Genomic DNA, 20864 nt, shown 5'->3' on the forward strand with positions numbered 1-20864 from the left:
TTGCAGCCTACCCCCTTTTTCCTCAAACATAACCGACTGGTCATATGTCCAAAACAGGTCTATTTTGTTTTTCATCCAGAAAAGAGGACATTTCTCCAAAAAAGGTTACATTCTTTGTCCCCATGGGCAGTTGCAAACCGCTATGTTCTGGCCTGTTTTCTCCAAAAAGTACAATCTTTGTCCGCCATGGGCAGTTGCAAACGTAGTTCTGGCTTTTTTTTGGTGGTATTTATGAGGCAGGGTCGACTCTCCCTTGTTTTACTGTGGATGAGTAGATACTTTTGTACGGTTTCTCAGCATCTTCCACAAGGTCCTTTTGCTGTTGGTTCTGGGATTGATTTGCACGTTTTGGCACCAAAGTACGTTAATCTCTAGGAGACAGAAGCGTCTCTTCCTGAGCGGTAATGACGGCTGTATGGTCCATGGTGTTATACTTGCGTACTATTGTTTTGTACAGATGAACGTGGGTACTTCAGGCGTTTGGTAATTGGCTCCCACAGTTTATGAACAGACTTGTGGAGGTCTACACTTTTTATTCTGAGGTCTTGGCTGAAGTTTCTTTTGAATTTTCCCATGATGTCAAGCAAGAGATGGCACTGAGATTTGAAGTAGAGCCTTGAAATACATCCACAGGTAACACTCCATTGACTCGAAAATAATGTCAAGGTTAGCCTATTAAAAGCTTCTAAAGTATGACTAATTTTCTGGAGTTTTCCAAGCTGTTTAAACAGTCACCATCAAACTTAGTGTATGTAACCTGCTGACCCCATTGGAATTGTGATACAAGTGACTTATAAGTTAATAAATTTACTGTAAAAATTTTTTGGAAAAATTTAGATAATGTTCTTACCGACTGCAAAACTATACGTTGTTAAACAAGAATTTGTGGAGTTGGTTGAAAAACGAGTTTTAATGACTCCAACTAAGTGGTATGTAAACTCCGGCTTCAACTGTATATCGGTATATGATGTAGGTGTCCTGAGATGTTAGATAGACATCTGCTGAGACTTTGGAACTCCAGCCATGTCAGACAGAGCTTTCCAGGAGACCACCGCTCAGACCCCAGGAACACCCGGGTGCGCAGTTGCCATTCCAGAGAGGGAATTCCCAGAGAGCAGCAAAATGAGGAGAGACCCACATGGCCTAACACACTGCGGAGATTACCCCCTCGCTGTCAAGCTAGAGTCAAACGGAGAACACCTAGAAAAGCAGACGGATCCTCTGACTCGCATAAGAAGCCACCTCACATCCCAATCAAGCCCTGTGACAATCACAACACAAAGCTGAACCAAAGACTCCCACCTCCCTGCTTCAAAAACGGGTATGTCGTCAGGGCGGCACGTAGCCTAGTGGTAAAGAGCGTTGGGCAAGTAACCGAAAGGTTTCTGGTTCGAATCCCCGAGCCGAATAGGTGAAAAATGTGCCAATGTGCCCTTGAGCAAGGCACCTAACCCTAATTGCTCCGGTAAGTCGCTATGGATAAATATAAATAAAATTACAATGTAATAGATCTTAAAAAATGGATAACTTTAAGTCTAGGAATTAGAACGTAGTTGATTTTTTAAATGTGAATTCACGTGTGATTCTGCTTGTTCGGTTCACAATTGTTCTGGTGTCTGTAACTCTGTCAGAACTAGAAGTGACACCGACCATAGAAATCTATGCTTGGAATCATTTGAACTGACTGTACCGTTGTCCTCCACTAGATGGCGCCCTAAGAGGGCATCAGACACACTGTGCCGGGACAAGAATCAAGAGACTGGGTGTGTGTCGCCACTGCTCAAGACGCCCCGTGCAGAGTTCAGTGGTCAGTGTCTCACACACAAACACACTCACAGAGAGTTCATTGAGGTGAAATCCTAGCCTACCATTCAATCTTTCTCACACAGTCCAAAACAATCCCTAGACAATGTGCTCAGGTTAGGAGGCCTGATGAAGACAATCTACACTTGTGGATGCTATGCTATTTTTGTGAAAATGTATTATTTCTCTAAAAACATTTTTCTTAAATGTTGGTGCTCAGTCTAGGCTGTAGATCCACAGCAGTCGGAGGTTGCTTATATCTACAAAGGCCTAACCAATTAAGGTTCAAACATACTTGTGTAATCATGAGTTTTCCTTGTTAAGTGTTTTGTTGCTGTTTCATGGAGCAGTGGGGTTAACATTTAGSAGGTGTTGCTGTATCTAACCTAACCTCCCCCTGRGTTTCCCTCTTCTACATTGTGCTGGCAAGCCTGAKCATTTTCCTGGTTGGATAAACAAATGCTTAACTTTATGGCGTTGTTAAAAATGCCTGCAGTAAACAATCTCTTGCCGTTAGACTGCTTTTCTTTTAACTCTTTCTCGTTCAGGAGACGTCATATTTAGCTGTGTGCTTTAGCCAACTCCTGTGGCTTGTTGGCTATCGCTGTCATGTCATACCTGTAGACAACCAGGCTACTGTTTCTCTGTCAAAATGGAACGGTTGTTTTACTAGCTTATTTCGTTGTTCAGGTCCCGCTGGGGCCACCCATACAAACGTTTATCAAAGTCACTTTGGATAAAGTGTCTGCTAAATGGCATATCATTTATTATTCCTTTTCTGTTTACATCTTCCTCGGAGATTCCAAATGTCTGTGAGATGCAGCCCAGTGGAGTCGGAGCAGGATTCTGCATCAGAACCGGCTCCAGAAAGAGAGGTGGACAGTTCTCACGACGGACGACAGCGCTCTGTCTCCCCGGGAGACTCAACATGGAGGAGACGTGACTCTGGGATGAATGGATCTCCACCACAAAACACAGAGGTAGGATTATGGTTGTGTCTCAAGTGGGACCCTATTCCCTAGATAGTGCACTTAGTTAATAGGATGCCATTTGGGACACATACAGTTGACTGGCCTCAGGACTCACATAAAGATGTCTAGTAGAAAACAATTGTTTATACTTACTAGTCTGGTACATAGTTATTGGTCGTAACCATACTTGTTAGCTAGCTAGGTTGAGCGTTGGCTAGCTTTTTCAGGCATGTTTGTTAGTGTTGGCTAACTCAGTGTTGCTAGGTCTATTCCTTACAGTGAAATGACAACAGTGAACAGCCAAGTTGTTTAACTTCCACCCTATACAGATAGTCCTGATTCAGCTGAGCTGGTACGCTCCATATCTTGCTACAGGATAACACCCTGGGTAGCTTGGTCTATAGAATAGTATTGAGTCTTGTAAAGTGTGGCCGTTGAAAACAAACTGTAGGGAACTATATGAGAACAAGCTGGTTAGTGTAGGGGCATATGCAGGCTCATACATTTTCTTTTAGGATTTTTTTTTCTTTTTCTAGTTGATGTAATCATTTCTAGGGAATTTCTGTTAGGTTAACCCCTGTGAATAGTAGTCCTACCTGGTGTGCTTTCAGAAGGAGAGGACGGAAGCTCAGGATCACTGCAGAATCAGATCAAGAGGACTAGTGGTTCACCAGGGACGGGCCCCAGGGGAAGTGTCCTGTCCCAGCAGGCCACCGAAGCCTAGAGCTCAGATAGTGACGACCCTCCACCGCCCCCTTGACGTCAGGGGCCAGAGGGGCATCCACAGGGTCCCGAGACACCCCCTCTCCGCTGTGGCTTCAGTGACCCAGGCCCCACACGGGAGACGCGGTTTTCCTTTAGCAGGCCTCCCCTCCGGGCTAACCTCACAGACAGAGAGAGCAGGCCTCCCCTCCGGCTAACCTCACAGACAGAGAGAGGAGGCCTCCACCAAGTGTCTCTCCCTCCATCTCAGGCTGAGGAGGCCCAAGCCACCTCCACACAGAACCTAGTAAGTTGACCCACTGTTGAACCTTCATAGCATATTGATCAGAACATACCACATTGCGCATAGACTGGCGGTTTGACGCTACATACTACTCGTACGAGTGTTGTTACACTGAACAAATTATAAACGAAGCAAAATGCCCTCCTCACCCAGTGCATCAGTATAGAATATCGTCGACACCAATGGATGAACAGGCGAGGAAGCGGTTTCAGCTGTATGTCTTAGTGGTTCAGGGCTTACAATACAGGCTGGCTAGTATCGACGATACTCAATACTAAAAACGATACCACAGCAACAACAGAAAGAAGGCGTATTAGACAAATTCCGAGATGCACTTGATCAGACAATAAACTCAGCTACTGTTATGCAATCAGTTTGACTTGTTATTACTAATCTAAGTACCAAACAACATAATGGTCATTTATTTGAATGGTAAATCTGCATTGATAACCGTATGCAAGTCCTAGGTTCATTCACAATACAGGTGAGTGCATATTATTCAACAGGAGTGTGTGCATTGAGCTTGTTGTAGCTGATATTATGGGCTGCAGTGATAAACAGTCCTTTTTAGGACTTATTTTATGGGCAACTGTTAGAACATATTATTTGATTGTACTGATCAAATTGCATAAGAGAAGCCATATCTTTATCAAAGTGTCCGGTGTCTCTTTAAGAATGCGAAGAGGTCATTTGTAAGGCAGAATGTGGCTGTGGAGTCTGACTTTGTGGCTATGCAAACCAGACTGGGGGCGAGGGAGACTAAGGGTGCGTTCGTAAATTCACTCTGGCTAGACAGATTAAAAACTGATGAATTTACAAACGCGCAACACCTGTTGAATATTACCGGTGTCAGTAAACGTTGGCAAAAAACATAACTAAATTGTATCCAGAATCACAGTTAGTCACCAATGCTCTAGATAACATGAAAACAGCCTAACCGCTCTGCTAGGACTAAAATGGTCAGAGTGAGGTGTTCTCTCATTTATGTCTGGAAGTAGCTAGCCAGCAACAGAACGCTCGATCAACCTTTCTCCTCGGCCAAGCGTCCAGTGTACTCTGAACGCTCCCGAGATCGAAACACTCTGAATTTACCAACGACCCAGAGCGCACTCTGACACACTGTAGCAATTACAGGGAAACTCCCTCTGTTGGCATGGTGCACCACCACCGTGGCGTTAGAATGGAGGACCTAAGCTCCACCCTATAACCAACACTAACCTTAACTTCTATGCAACTAAGCCACGCCCATAGCCACTGATGGATCTGTGGTGAGCTGCGTCCTTAGTGAGGACCTGTCTAGCAGAGACCCATGGGCTTCTCTCTCTAGCGGAGTCTTGGCCCTTCAAATCCCCAGTGATTAGGTAGTAACGAGTACAGGAGCCTCATAATGATGATGACATGGGGCTAGGGGCCAAGAAGCGGTTGGAAGAGAGAGGAAACTCAAGCTTGGGTTTGTATTTTCGATACAGGCAATATTTGCCATTCAACTAATTTTTGTCAACATGGGGCTGGGGCATCACCAGGGAATGATGGAGACACAACATCCGATGAGGATCCTCATCTGGTCTGCATTTGTTCTCCTCTTCTTATAATGGGTCCTAGTTACAGCTTTACAAGCTCTTTGTGGTCAGAGATGTGTAGCCAGAGGCGGGCATGGGAACCATCAGCTGTCAGCGGTGCTGAGAGATTAATGCCTGGCTCCACCGCAGAGGGGTGGCTCACTTTTTTTGAGTGTGTGTGTGTGTGTGTGTGTGTGTGGTGTGTGTGTGTGTGTGTGTGTGTGTGTGTGTGTGTGTGTGTGTGTGTGTGTGTGTGTGTGTGTGTGTGTGTGTGTGTGTGTGTGTGTGTGTGTGTGTCTTTCACATGCACTCAAAGTGCTGACAAGGAAAAGACCATAGTGATAACGAAGAAGACTTGGTTATTCTCAGTCCCTTTATCCCTCCATGTTAATGTACCATGCATGGTGAGGTAGAGAGGGCAGGGAGAAGAGAGGAGGCAGGCAGGGAGAGAGAGGAGGAGGCAGGCAGGGAGAGAGAGAGGCAAGGCAGGGAGAAGAGAGGAGAGAGACAGGGAGAGAGAGGAGGCAGCTAGGCAGGGAGAGAGAGAGAGGAGACAGGGATAGGGAAACGGCAGGAAGAGTGGGAGGAGGATATGTAGGTCCCGTGTGGATCAGTTGGTAGAGCATGGCGCTGCAACACCAGGGTTATGGGGAGGAGGGGGAGGGAGACAAGTGTCACCCAGATTACTGTGGATAGCCAAAGCTCCCTATAAAGCCATTAATCCTGTGTCTGTCTACTGGCACTTGACCCACACTGACCCAATCCCCTCCCCCCTCCACTTCCCCTCCGACTCTGGGTCCTTCCGCTGCTACCAGGAGCTTCTAGTCCACCTTAATTAACCCCATTGACTTTGTGTGAGCAGCTAACAGCCATCTCCAGCTATGTCCGTGGTCCTATGTCAGGACCTGTACAATGTAGCGTAATCTGTATTTATGCCAAAGGTATTGGTGAACAACAGGATGTAGGCTAATATTGCGTACTCATCATAACCAATGTGATATATTAAAAAGCGGAGGTGCAATTTAAAAACGTGATTGTTCTTAAAAAAAGATGATGCTATTTTCACATTAATATCACACTTAATATCACTGAAATTATGATAAATGCCCTTTTTCTGTACGAGACATGTTAGAAAACAATGCCTTGAATTTCAGCTTGTTATGGTGGGATGGAACTTTTGGCCCACATCATGACATCACAATGTGATCTGATGATATAAGACCAATGACTGTTCATCTGGGTAACGGGGTGGGCTCTAGACATCCCTATCAGCCAATCAGGGCTGTCTATGTAAATATCTTCACATTTGTTTCCTAACGCCGACACGATCAGACGGAGTGTTTGAAGGGCGAAATGAGGCTCAAGGAAAATGCACTCAGTTCCTGATGTTTGGTATACTCAGTGTAAATGATAAAACAAATATATGTTGGAGTTATTTTCATTAAAATTAACAGACAGTGATTTATTAGACATACAATGATTTAAAAATAAAATTAACAAGAGACTGCTTGGGGCTTTAAAAATCGTGATAATGGCTAATCATTCATCAAAGTAGTCATCTTGAATACAAATAGATACCACTCCAATCTCTTAAGTCCTTCACTGACGGTTAGTGTGCCAGCAACTGACACACTCATTAACCACACTGACTTGAAAGTGACAGTCTCAGTAGGTGGTAGAGCACAGAAAGGACTCCTGCTCTCAACTTCAGTGACAGTCAGTGTGCCAGCAGCTCCTTCGTGAAGCCACCCCATTGACACACTAACTAACGGTGTCAGTGTCACTTCAAGGTGCCAGTCCCAATAGGTGGCACCATAGATATAGAACAGTTATTGGTGGTACAGCAGGACAAGGTGGCTCCAGTTCTGGCTAGCTCAGCGCTGAGCGTCACACTCCAGATTACTCCCTGGCAAGCCTATTACCCTGGACCCACCAACCCCAGCCTTGGCATGGACCAGCCTCAGTGTGTGTAGGCACCTTACTATATACAGTACAATCCCCTCACCCACAGACTGGTGTATACACATGTCTCTCTCTGTCTCTCTCTCCTCTCTCTCTCTCCTCTCTCTTTCTCCTCTTTCTCTCTTCCCTCATTTTGAAAGAAAGGCTAGTATATTCTGGGTGCTGCTACCTTCCGCTTATCATTTAAGCCCAACTTTTTTACACCCAGCTGCTGCAACAGACCGCTGGCTTGTAATATTATTAGTTCCCGTTGTTTGTATAACGACAGTGTATAATCACCATACTAAGTTGAGTGTCTCTGTATGTCAGTTGTGCTGTCCAGTGAGGATGAGGAGGACATGGATGATGAAGAAGAGTGCCCCAGGCTGAAGACCCCACAACAGAGCCCCAGGCAAGGCCAACCCACCCCAGAGGAACATGTACTCAAACAGGTAGGAGGGATGGGAGGGGGCATGTGTCTCTAATGATCATGGTACGTCATCACATGTCAGAGGCCTATTCACTTTAAGTGAGTAGAATTCTAATGATATGGTTCTAATTCTATGGTTGCCTGGACAAATAACATATTGTCTGGTTTGAAAAATATTAGAGCATTTGACAATCAGAGAACATCAAATCAAGACGGACATTTTTATATGCAGTACTCAGAGAAGATAGTGCTCAGAGAAGATAGTGCTCAGAGAAGCCAGCTATTTCAGACTTGGATTGAGAGGTCAGACTTGGAGAAGACAACATTGTAGCCAATATCACGACTGAGGTGAGGTTTGCCAGCTCTTGTCAGTTAACTGCCTGTCTKTAACACATGTAGAGGTTCAGCTAGCTAGCACACAGTGGGGATTGGGAATGTGTAAGTAATAAAAGAAACCAGTCTGGTGCTGTGAGATAATTAGTAGTAGAAAGCCTCCCCAGTGGATGTTTTATAAGAAGCAGGTAACTCTGGTTAAGATCCAACATGTTTGTTATTGTGTTTCGAGACGCTGTAGAGGAACAGATGTAACCCCTGTTGTTGAGCATCTTGAATAGAGCTTCCCATCTCTGTTCTATGTTGCTCAGTGCAGTGTCTCTTCTACCATTACTGTAGCTGGAGGGACCTAGCTGAAGGGCCTCCACCTTAAACTCCATCCACTGTAACTTGTTGCAACTAAAAGACAAGACATCACCAATTGAAAACATTCTAGGAAATCTTGGTCGATTTGCTTCCAGGAAAGCCTTTGTTTCATGCCTGGRAAGAAATCTATTTAAGCAGTTGAGGTAAATATKAGGTGTTTTATGCAATATTGTGAATTATTTCCATGTGTGCCGGTGCCCCTGTGTTGTGATTGACAGGCTGTGGTTGGAGAGAAGGTCATTGGGTCACAGAGCGTATCGGAGCACCAACCTGGCAGCACACAGCCACTGCCTCCTATCATGGAACTGTCCTTCTCTACACTGCACGCTGGGGTGGTCCGAGCACGAGGCCAATGGAAACCTGGTGGTAAGACACTTTGCTAGTGGTGTGTGTAGGCACTCTATCTTTGTGTACACATAGGCGTGTGGTTGTACTCCACATTTGAATTAGCTGAGCATAATACCTGTGCGTTCCAAATTTGTGTCTCAGTTGAAGCCTTTATGAATGGAAGACAGAAACAACCAGGTTCTTTCCCCACTGTCCTGATTTCACATCAAATTTGCCCAGCTTCTTTCTCTCTTTCTTTCCATGCTCTCTTCCAGATAGCTTCCCCCTTAATGGGATTGGCCATCACTAGTTTTTGTTCCTGGTTTATATTTTAATAAAGGACATGTGTTGTCCAACGTCTTAATGGGCCAGTCCTCAAAAATAGGACTTACATATTACACTGATGGGACGGATGAGAGAAGCTGTAATAAAATAGAAGGATCAAGAAATATGTGTCGCTACTTTGAACACTTCGAACACAACCTTGACTGGCAGTCTCATGAACCCACATGCCAGTCTCTTGCTGGAACAATAACATGATAAGCAACTCAAGYCCATAACTGGCAAAACATCGGCAGTTTATCACCAGGTGTTCTACAAACTCCCATCAAGTCCATTCAAGGGCCATAAAATCCTTTAACAAGCAGTTAAGAAATAGTGTGGTGCTAATGACAGAGTACTGGGGTGAATGAAACCGTGGTCAGTGAGTCCGGAGCAGTTGCCTTGTGGTCAATAGTGTCAGACTGTTGTTGTTTTCCACTGTGACATCAGCACAACAACAGGGAAGTCCCCATTGCCTATTTTATTGATTGATTTATTTAGCTGCTTTTGTCATGTCTGGAAACGTTCCTTCTGTTGTTGAACGAGGCATTGTCTTTTTTATTGACAACCCTTTTAAACAGAATATGTATTATTCTGTTATGATTGATATTGTTTCCATAGCAACCATGCTAAATATGTCCAATGTGAATACCTATTTAATCCTTTCAGATCTACACAAGTGCATCTGGTCTGGGCTAGGGGAATAAGGGTCTAGGGGTTGGTCAAGACTGAGCATCAGGGTCAGGGGTCAGTCTACCCTCCTAGTATATAAACCCAACAGGATGCTGTATAATATCCCTCCACCTGTCTTCAATCTCTTCTCCTTTACCTCTTCTCTGATCAGCTATTTTATTCATCCTCTCTCTTATTACATACCGTAATGACAACATGTCAGCYTTRTCCTCCTGCTAATATATTTCATCTCCCTCCTCTTTTTATAGGTAACAGATGATGGCATCACTCTACCGCTGAAAGGTAATCACTGACAGCTTGACATTGCAGCTGTGTGTGTGGTGMAGTATGACCTAGCCTAATGATCAGATGGGGAAAGATGATAAAAAGGTCTCAATAAGCCTCAGAGGGTGAAGTCACTGTGTGTTTTAGTCTTTACTGCAACACATGCAGGGTCCTCCCCTTCCCCAGGGGGATCATATGGGCTCCATAGCTTCCCTGTGGTCCTGATCGCACCATGGCTGCCACCAAACATTAGGGATGCGATGCCCACGCTTCTCCTGCTCCTGCAGTGAACGTTAAGGGGGCATACAATCTGGTCCATAATTGCGCTGGCTTCAAGTAGGTGCGGCCGTGGGACGTCATTAGAGTTGCGGCCTGACGTCATAGATTGCGCGATGACGTCATAGATTTGCGGGCCGTGGTCCGTCAATCAGATTGTGCGGCCTGGCGCTCATGTAGATTGCGCGCCGGGCGTCCTAGATTGGCGGCCTGACACGGAGCGTCATAGAGTTGTGGCCTCAGTGTGTCTGCTTGTGATGAGGCTTAGGTAGAGGTATTTCAGGATGAGGAGGGCAGCCGAGCAGAGGTGAGTGGGCAGTCTGTTGAGTGCCATTAGGTTGCCAACGCCTGTGCTGACATTGCAGTCTAAACATTGTTGGCTTGACAAATAGGCAAAGATCTGGCAAAGAAGGCACAAACAGATCTGACCGATGCTAGTGAAGTCAGGACTGCGAAAAGCCAGCTTCTGTTCTGAAGTGGTACGTGTGGAATCCATTGTCTAGGGAAGGAAGAGGTAAGCGCGCCGAGTACGAATGCAAAGAGAACCTGTAGGTTAGGATGATTAGCAGTTAATTATATAGCCATGTAGAGGAGGAGTACGATTGTTCACGCCTATTTCATCTTATTTGAAGCAATAAGGGCCCGAGGCTGGTGTGTATAGCTGCGCAACACTGTATAACTCTGGCTAAGCGTGCTGTTCTTCAAGTCATCGACCGCATAAAGGAGGAGCGCCGCCTAGTGAGGTGCCTTATTGCTATAATAAGCTGTACCAAACGATAATAGAGCAAGTAAAATAAATGTTGTCATACCCGTGGTATAGCGGTCTGATATACAGCGGCATGTCAGCCAATGCATGCATTCGCAGGGCTGACCCACCCAGTTTGTAATATTGAATTATGTGTGAATGATTTAATTCCAGCCTGACGTTCCCTCTGCGATAACACCATCTTAGATCCTCTTATATAGAACGGTCATTATACTCTTGTTATTGTCCCATGGCTTCCATGTGTGTTACTGTAGGTGAGCATGTAACGACCCTGGTCAACTGTCTGGGTCACAGCACTCGCCCCATACACACACTTACACCTGAACAGGCACACACACCTCGTACATCACTTACCTGTTTCTTGGACTGGGTTAGGTTAAGAAGCTCAGCTCTTAGGGTTCTATTGAGCGTTTGCGAGGTGGCCATACTTGTTTGCACGACCTTTTCCACCTCACTTGACTCCGGGTGCAATCTTTGGATCTTACTAATGTCCTAAGACGCTATGTTGAGCAGGAGGGTGGTTCAGTCTAGTGAGGCATAGCTGCTGGTAAGCTGCCCAGGGTCTTGATTCTTTAACCCTGATGAGTCAGTGTATGTGGCAGGCCTTTCTTTCATTCTCGCAAATACTGTATAGAGATTCCTTGAATAATATTAGTAAATAACCACACAAAAAATACTTCCCTTCATCTGATATTCCGTATTGATCAAACAGATAATATTCACCCCCTCCCCCCCGCTTTCCAACAGTTCGCAGGGTGTCATCTCGAGGAGGATGGGGGGGTCGGTGATGGCCGGTGCGTCCAGCTCAGAGGGTACTCGGTGTGGGACGGGGTCTAGCCCAAGACGGGAGTTCGTCTCCAGGTATCCGCGGGCCGAGTGCGCCACTCCGTGCCTTCGCTCTGGGTGTTTGAGGCCGGCCACCTGGGTGCAGGACAGAGCTCTGTCAGCCCTCCTAGGCCCGTTACATCTGCCTAGGTAAAGCATACTGTACCAACTGGGGAATTAGACAGAAATCATTACAGGTTTAGTCGAGACTTCAGTATCCATGTGTTAACTTTACAAGAGCTCACTTAAAAAGAGACGTCAATCCAATGTGACTGTCCTCTGGTTAAAGTGCAGGGATATGAATACATCTATAGTATATATGAATATGGTGGCATGCAAGCATATTGTCGCCAGGAGTGCGAGAGATATTTGATGTAAGATTGGGGACTGGTGTTCCGTCCGGGCTGCCAAGAGTTGGACTATTGGGATGTCAAGTTCAAGTTCAGAGCTGTGAAGTCAAAGAAAAATCACGTTCTCCAAGATCTCCTCAAAACCTCAAATAAAGTCCAAGGGAGGGTAGCATAGTGGTGCGTGTGTTCCTTATGTGGCCTAGTACTGAGTATGTTAGTTGGCCGGATCACGAAATGGCAGGCACAACCGTACTATGATTTCAAACCTCATGTTCTCGCGGGATGAAAGAAAGTCATCAACCTGCCAACGTGTGGGATACAGTGTTTTCTCTTGGTGTGTATGCTGTCCTGTGTTACATGTGGTGTGTGTCCCTAGCTATTGTGGACTATATAGGTTTCAGGCCTGTCCATTTCTCCTCCTGGTGCCTAGAGAACAGCTAGGGTGAATCTCGCACGGCTGTCTGTGCTAGCCTCCAATGCTGGAGGATGTAGAGCCTCCGTCATGGGGCCGCTCCTACGACCTGAAGAGCCCTCTGTCCCTGGCAACGCCGGCAAACCTGCATACATCATGCGTCCCCAGACCCCGCAGCCTCCTCAACCGCTGCTGGGCGCAAGCCGTGGTGGTGCAGTGCAAAAGGTCAGTATAATCACTCATTGCGAGCTCAAGACCTGTGGATGAATATGTCTGTGGTTCTGTGTCTAGCTGCTAGAAGCTGTTTATAGTACCCGTCTGTGCCTCGTCCCTGTCCAACCAACTCTCCATCCTCTCGCGTTAGAGCAGAGTATACATTGGATAAACCTGTTAAAATAATGTCCGCTGTAGCAATCCACTGAGGTCTGGGTGCTCAACGATAACACAGCGTTCTATGAAGCCAGTTAGTGGCGCCCAGCTAGAAGCAGTGGCCCTGTCACACGCACACTACACACACACAGTGTGATGAGCCCCTGACACTTAGTTTTTGATTGAAAGTGGACAGTGATCCCAGTGAGGGGAAGAGTCGAGGGCTAGGGAAAAGATTGGAGGGATGTGGAGATTGGGAGATTGATTTGGGGATGGAGATATAGAGATGGGGAGAACTGAGGGGTGGAAATGGGAAGGACTGAGGGTGGGGATGGGGAGACGGAGGGTGGAGATGGGATGACTGAGGGTGGAGATTTAGAGATGGGGAGAACTGGGAGGGGTGGAGATGGGTAACTGGGGTAGAGATGTAATAGATGTAGAGATGTGGAGACTTCGAAGGGGAGATTAGAGATGGGAGAGCGGTGTGAGGGGATGATGAGAGATGGGAGACATGAGGGGAGATGTTATAGAGGGGAGACTGAGGGTTGATGAATGTCAGAGAATGGAGGAGACTGAGGGTGATGATTAGAAGATGGGACGACTGAGGGTGAGATGTAGAGTTGGGAGGAACTGAGGGTGGAGATGGGGACTGAGGGGGTGAGAGTGGGGAGATGGTGAGACTGATGTTGGAGATGTTAGAGCGTGTCGATCGGCAAATTGAATCGGAAGTGGAACGAGTTAATTAGGGCCGATTGTCAAGTTTCAAAGGAGACAATGTCGTTAATGGCGCATTTTTGGGACACCGATTAGGGCGAGTACTTGCGTAAGCTCACAGCGATGAGACTGGGTGCAGGCTGACAACTCTGTGATGCAAGTGCGGCAAGGACCAAGTAAGGGTGCTAGTATATTAAACTATCTAAGAAAAACAATCCATTCTTAATTCATAATCACTAGTTCACGCTGACAATGGTTGATGGATATTGACTGTGTAATCTAGGCTTGTCCTGCGTGTGCAATATAATCGATCGGTGGCCTGTTGCATTTATCATATAATTCACAGCCTACGGCTTCGCCAAACGGTGATTACACAGCGCGTCTTGCGAAAAAAACACTGGTCATGTGGGCACCAATGTGTACGGGTAACCAGAAAGAATCAAATGCCTTTCTTCAAATCATACACAATTGATAGTTTTGTTTAAACTTATAGTTGTAGATATACTATTGCCTGCTAAAATGGTATTTCGTTTAACTATGGAAGTTGTGGTCACTTCTTTGAGCGGTTCTGTTCAAGCAAGTGCCATGGAGTAGTAAAGGGTGCAGCAGGTTTGCCGCCTGCGGGCTCGTTGCGAACTTGTGTTGAAACCAATCTCATAACAAAGATCGTATTATGCATTGCCAGAATGTAGCATGAATGATGACATAACATGGGTTTGCAGGATGTAACAGAATCATTGTAGGGACTTAGGGATGCACCCGTTAATAAAATACGGAACGGTTCTGTATTTCTAACGAAAGAATAACACGTTTTGTTTTCCGAAATGAAGTTTCCGATTGAACCATATAAGATTAATAGCTTAATTCTATGTTATTATATTAAGGTCTTATGATTGATAGAGGCATCTGACTCGCGGTGGTAGCAGCGAGCAGCTCGTAACATTCATTCAACAGCATTTCCTGCGTTTCCAGCAACATCTGTCTTCAAGCATTGCGCTTTTATGAACTTCAAAGCCTATCAACCTAGATAGGGCGGCAATGAGAAGTAGCCGGATACTTAGCACATCCAATAGGGTGGCAAGAGGTAATATGAAGACAAGATGGCATACTGAGAGAAATAAGTCCTAGGTAATAACTACAGACTAAAGCACGTCTTTACCCTGGAATATGAGAGACTCATTTTAAAGGAACGCACCAGCTTTTCATGGATGTCTGGAGCAAGGAAATTAAACATTAGCTTTTTTACATTGGCACCGTGATGTGCACAGGTTTTTCGTTTCTTCTCTTCAACACTGGTTGTTTTCTTTCATTATTTAAACCTAATTTTGAGACATGTTCCAGATTATTTATTTAGACTAAATTGATTTTATGTGATGTAGTTATATTAAGTTAAAATAAGTGTTCATTCAGTATGGTTGTTCAATTGTCATTGATTTACAAATATGTTACACTGCTTCAAAAAAATAAAGGAGACACAATGTAACTCCAAAGTCAATCACACTTCTGTGAAATCAAGGGCAACAACGGCGCACAGCGGCAGGACCGGGCGTACCGGGGGGTGCTGGGTCCGGCTTGGTGCACGAGGAGAGCACTGCCAGAGCCTCTGCAAAAAGTACCTCGCTATCATGCCAGCAAACGTGCATGTGGTCTGGCTTCAAACGTCAAAAACAGACTCCATGAGTGTGTAGAGGCCGACGTCCCACAAGGTGGGGGTTTTGCTTACAGGACCCAACTACCGTGCAAGGACGTGGTTCGCGCATTTGCCAAGAGAACAAGGCGCAAGATTGGCAAATTCCGCGGGCACTGGCCGCCCGTGCTCTTCAACAGATGAAAAAGCAGGTTTCACACTGAGGCGCAGCAATTGTGACAGAGTCTGCAGACGCCGTGGGAGAAACGTTCTGCTTGCCCTGCAAAGCATCTCTCAGCATGACGGTTTGCGAGCGGTGGGGCGGCAGTCATGGGGTGTGGTTGGCATTTGTCTTTGGGCCGCTACTAGCCCTCCATGTGGCTCGGCAGAGGTAGCCTGACTGGCCATGTAGGTAACGCCGGGGAGATGATGATGTCCTCAGACGCGTGGGCGTTGTGAGAGAACCGGATATGGCTGGGTGGCGGGTGTGGCCTGGGTGCCCTCCTAATGCCAAGACAATGCTAACCTCGATGTGGCCTGAGTGTGTCAAGCAGTTCTGCAAAGAGGGAAGCATTGATGGCTATGGACCGTGCCGCGTCCGTGGTCCCGTCAACTGTAATCAATGAGCAATCTGGACAGTTGGTATTTTTTTCCCTCCGGGGCCCCCACCCCCCATCGTCGACCAAACGGGCCGGACGTTGCAAGCCACAAGATCTGTCAGGGAGTGGCGGAGACTTAGTCCAGGTCTGAAGGAGATCCCTCATGAGCACCCCTGCCGCCACCCTCGATCAGGGAGCGATCCAGGCATGTGTAGCGGAGGTCCATAAGCATGTCCACGGGCGAAGGCTCGAGCAACACACTACTAAGCCTCATTTTGATGACTTGTGTGTAAAGGACATTACATCAAAGTTGGATCAGCCTGTATGTGTCCACTTTATTTTGAAAGTGTGACTGCCAAATTCCAGAACTCACCATCGGGTTGAGATTAAATTTGATTCCCATTGCTCCTTGTGTGATTTGTGTGTCAGCAGCATCAAGGCTATGTAGAGTGAAAAAAGTAGAGTAAAGTAAATATTTCATTCATTCAGATCTAGAGTTAATTATTATGTTCGTACTTTTTTTGAGGCAAAAGTTGTCATATAAAACCGCCGATGTTATCGTGTAATCTGCCTTTTTTTTGGTCCCTCCAATAATCGGTTCGGCGTTGAAAATGTATAATCGGTCCGAGCCCTATGAGATGCTTGTGGAGAGCGATGTAATGTGTGGGTGTGATCAGACCCAATCCACGTCTGGCAAACTGAGCTTGTCTCTACTGGCCGTCACAGTCCGAAACAGATGGGAGGAATTACAACAGGCATTAAAGGATTCTGGTGCGAGGAGGTTGTGTGTGTGGTGGGATGATATGTTACGCAGGAGTGATATCTGAGTTGGCAGAGGGAGTGTGTGTTGTGTGGGCAGGGTGTGTGTCGGGTGGTGTTGGTCCAGCGAGGGCCAGAACATCAGCGTTTTTGGGGCCAGCTGGCATAGACAAAGTAGAGACCTCGTTGGGTCTTTATGATCTGGGCTCCCGTGACTCATCTTGGAACGCAGCAACATGCGGACCGCATTTTCGGACCAACTAATGCAATTCTCTGTCCCATTAGTACGCAGGTACAGGAGAGAATCCAGTTAAAAGTACGGAAGAAAGTGAATAGCCCGAGTTTTTGTGTTAAATATATTTTTTTTTACATTTGATAAAGAAAATAAATCACTGGAGTAAGATGCTAGGACATCGCCGAATCTCGAGTGCAAAACACAGACATTACGAGTTTGTGTCAACGACAATGAAGATTAAAGTATCATAACTTATCTTCGATGCGCAGCCCCAGGGCGGCCGTGTGTCTGCCTCCTATTTGTTGTGATGCTTGAGAGGTTGCTGACTTTCAGCTGACGATCAACTACATGGACAATCCGCTTTCAACTCCGTTGTGGTGAAAGGTGAACACATTTTTTCACGCCTAACGTCTAGCGACATAAGATGTGACAGAGTCATGGGCTCGTACAAGTGCAGCAGTTCACCGCATCGCTAGGAAGGGAGAAATTAAAATCAAATACTAAAAAAACTGTCGCATTTGGCGCTTGGTGATTATACTTTAATCTGCGTCCCTTGAGTTGGTATTTTCCACGCAAACCTGATAAGCTAAATTAAATAACTCTAGGTCGTCCCAAAAAAGCATTATCACGAAAGTATAATAGAAAAATGAATATGATCATATGTGCATGTAAATGGGAATGCTGGCAAAGAAATACCTATCAAGCTTTTATATGACTGGTCCAGTTGTGACAATTTAAGAATTGGCGGATCAGACCACAAACAGTCCGCGCTCTGGGCAAAGAAACCCATGTGATTCGACCGTGCTATGCGCTCGGGAGTTTTGATCTCCAATTGCCGCCCGGAGGTCTGGTCGGGGGGCGGCTAAAAAGTTGACAAGATTTGGCAGATTCGCAGCAGTGCTGTCCACAACACACACAGTGATTGCCACCTCTTCCTCTCGTGCTGTCATGAGGGGCACGCTCAGGAGCAGGGAGCCTTGAGCTGTATCATCTCGTCCACTCATTCTCATCACTCCGCACAGACGTGTGAATTTGAGTTCACTGAATCTGAAGTGATGATTATGATTGCTGGAAGTGTGATCTTGTAGAGAGTGTTCGTGTTCTGTTCTTGTGCCGATCAGCGGGAGCCAGTCGGAGCAGACGAACCACTAGAAAGCAGAGGCTACTGCCAGACTCAAGCCTGCCCTGACCACAGGTGAGGGCATATTATTCGTTGCTGCCAGGAGCCAGGTGAAGGCAGTCTAACTTGCTGCACCACACAGGTGAGGCCGTAATCTTGCTGCCGGCACGCAGGTGAGAGGCGAGTATAGGTCTTGCTGCCACCAGGTGAGCATATAGTCTTTCTGCCCACGCCATGAGGCATATCAGGGGGGTCGGTTGCTGCCGGCACCGCAGTGCAGGGCAGTATATCTGCTGCCGGGGCACGCAGTGAGCAGTATATGGTCTTGCTGGCACCATGGTGAGGGCACATGTATAGTTCTTCTGCTTCAGTCAGGTATTGTTATGGATGGCTTTTTCATATGTAGAGATATATATCCGTATATGATACTAACTATATATTTTAAGTATTCAGTTCGTGGTGCTGGTGTTACGACATGAACTATGTTGTCTCTCTTCGAATCATCGATGTTTGATCCAGTACCCACCACTGGCCCTTTCTAAAAGGGGAACACCGACAACAGATCGACCGAGTTCTGGACAAGTGGCCCAGGTTCCTCAATCTACGTCATCAGATCGGACTTCTGAGCCTTAAGGTGAGTTCTAGTGATCTGCTGATGGACCAATTGTTTTCTCGGCTGTATGGGAACATCTTTAAGCGAGCTGGCAAGCATGAACACAGTATTAACAACGGTGGGGTCTAAATCCTGAATGCTCGATCTGGTTCAATACCACAACTAAGGGTACAGATGCAAGGCAGGACTAAGGCGGGAACTTTTCGATCAGCATCGCCATTGACAGGGCTGACCGACTGGGCGCAAAACCTAAAACTGACCATGTATCGATAACCAAACACCCTAAGCAGTTAGCGTTCCATTTAAACATAGTTTGGAATCAGGCCGACGTCGCCCATAGTTGTAGCTCACCACAGCAGCATGTGACAGAGAAGCAAAACCTGTCAAGCAGGATTCTTCCCCGTCAGGTATCTTCTCCTGGAGCGGGGCTCCGGCGCCGTGGCTAGACGAGATGTCATGTCTGTCAGCAGCTTCTCGACAAGGCAGCTGAAAAACCCGCAGGACATCGTCCCATGGCGGAGAGGAGTCTGCCATCGGCCGGTAAGGAGATCAACCCACTGCATCGCTTCTTAACAGCTTAGTGGGCGGCGCTCGGCCGCGCTGTGCACATGCGCCGCCGCGGGGAGCTCATGTGCCTTAGGCTGTCCTGCGCGTGCTCTAGACGTCGTGCGTGGTGGCTTAGCGTCACAATGCTACACGATGTAATGAGTGGGTATTGACAGAGAAAGATAGGAAGCATTTTAGACTAACGAGTATGTAAGAGATATTCTCCTGGATTGTGATGAAGAGTAGTATATGTGTTGCGTGGTGAAGTGTTCCCTCCCTTCTCTCCGGGCCAGGGACAGGACGGCACCCGGAGCGGTGCGGACTGGAGCCCGCATGTGACAGTCTTCAACAGGACTACCTGGTTTGTGCCGTTGGTCAATCACAAGTGAGTGAGAATCATAAGACACGCATGCACTCAGACAACACACACACTCGTCACAAACACAGCGCTGCGCACAGCACAGGAGCGCGCACATACACGACAACATGAAAGCGCAAGCACACGCCAGTCAGCACAGAGAGAGAGAGAGAGAGAGGTAAGCCAAGACTTGGACCAATAATGATCACTCATTTCTGTCGACCTGCTCGGCAAAGCAGAAACAAACTAACTTTACTCTAAGCAGAATACAGCTACTCTAACGCTCTAGCGAACTAGCACTCCATCAACGCTACATATCTACACGCTGTCTTATCCCCTGCCTAGCGGCAACGCACGCCGTTACCCTACACTATTACCTGAACGACGATCCTCAGCGGACGCTACCTAACCATACTGCACAGTCTGCTCTACCACTACTTCGAGCTGTACAGGCTAACATTACTCTATAGCTACACTGCCTACACGACATTACACACATCAACACCTACACTACTGCTATCACACCCTACATTACTCAAGATACTACTGCACACTACATTTACCTGCATACTATGACAACTGCTGCTACACTCAACTACTCAACCACTACACTACTCAAACACTTGACGGGCTACTCGAGGCACTGGGGACAACTACTCTAGGGTCTACACTACTCTACACTAAACACTGCTCTAGCATGCTCCCACACTGTAAGCACACATTTACTCTTATCCTAAGCTCTAAACCTGTACACTGGTCATTACACTTGCACTGCTTCCTAAGGCTGTATCACATACACTACTCCTGACATCTGCGCTAGCACTGAATCTACTGTACACTAACATTGCTCTAAGGGCACTATACTGGACACCTGACACTACATATAGCTGTTACACAGCATTACTCTAGACCTACAGTGCCTGCCTACATCTACTCTAGTATCTGTAGCACGAAACACTGGGCTCTATCCACTACACTACCTATTAGGGACACCGGTACTCTGGACGTGGTAAGCATACAGGTTTAACTTCTATAACCTACAGGGGCTACTCATACTACAGGCTACCCTATGCTGTAGCAACTACATAGCTCTACACTATGGTCTAACAATACTAACACACTCTATACGAACACTACGGAGCTCTGCTGGCGTAGCACTATAGTTCACGCCCTGACAGAGACGGGGCCAAGATGTGCGTGACATTTCCATCAATATGCTTGAATGATCGCGGTCTGGCATTGGAGGCTTGCAAGGGGGCAAGCTCGAACTGCCTTGTTCCC

General features: G+C 46.6%; 1 protein-coding gene across 1 annotated transcript in view; it reads left to right on the top strand.

The window, feature by feature from the left end:
• The first annotated feature begins 983 nt into the window (after nucleotides 1-983).
• LOC111974679 (uncharacterized) overlaps nucleotides 984-20864 on the top strand; it is a 25536-nt gene continuing 5655 nt past the window's right edge. Inside the window, 14 exon segments of the mRNA XM_024002595.2 lie at nucleotides 984-1321; nucleotides 1557-1811; nucleotides 2603-2783; nucleotides 3386-3769; nucleotides 3771-3783; nucleotides 7611-7732; nucleotides 8628-8753; nucleotides 8755-8775; nucleotides 9999-10032; nucleotides 10302-10350; nucleotides 11804-11981; nucleotides 12702-12868; nucleotides 19087-19219; nucleotides 19519-19610. Coding sequence (XP_023858363.2) covers nucleotides 984-1321; nucleotides 1557-1811; nucleotides 2603-2783; nucleotides 3386-3769; nucleotides 3771-3783; nucleotides 7611-7732; nucleotides 8628-8753; nucleotides 8755-8775; nucleotides 9999-10032; nucleotides 10302-10350; nucleotides 11804-11981; nucleotides 12702-12868; nucleotides 19087-19219; nucleotides 19519-19610 — 2093 coding nt within the window.

This window comes from Salvelinus sp. IW2-2015, linkage group LG15 (assembly GCF_002910315.2).
Source record: "Salvelinus sp. IW2-2015 linkage group LG15, ASM291031v2, whole genome shotgun sequence".
NCBI classification, from domain to species: Eukaryota; Metazoa; Chordata; class Actinopteri; order Salmoniformes; family Salmonidae; genus Salvelinus; species Salvelinus sp. IW2-2015.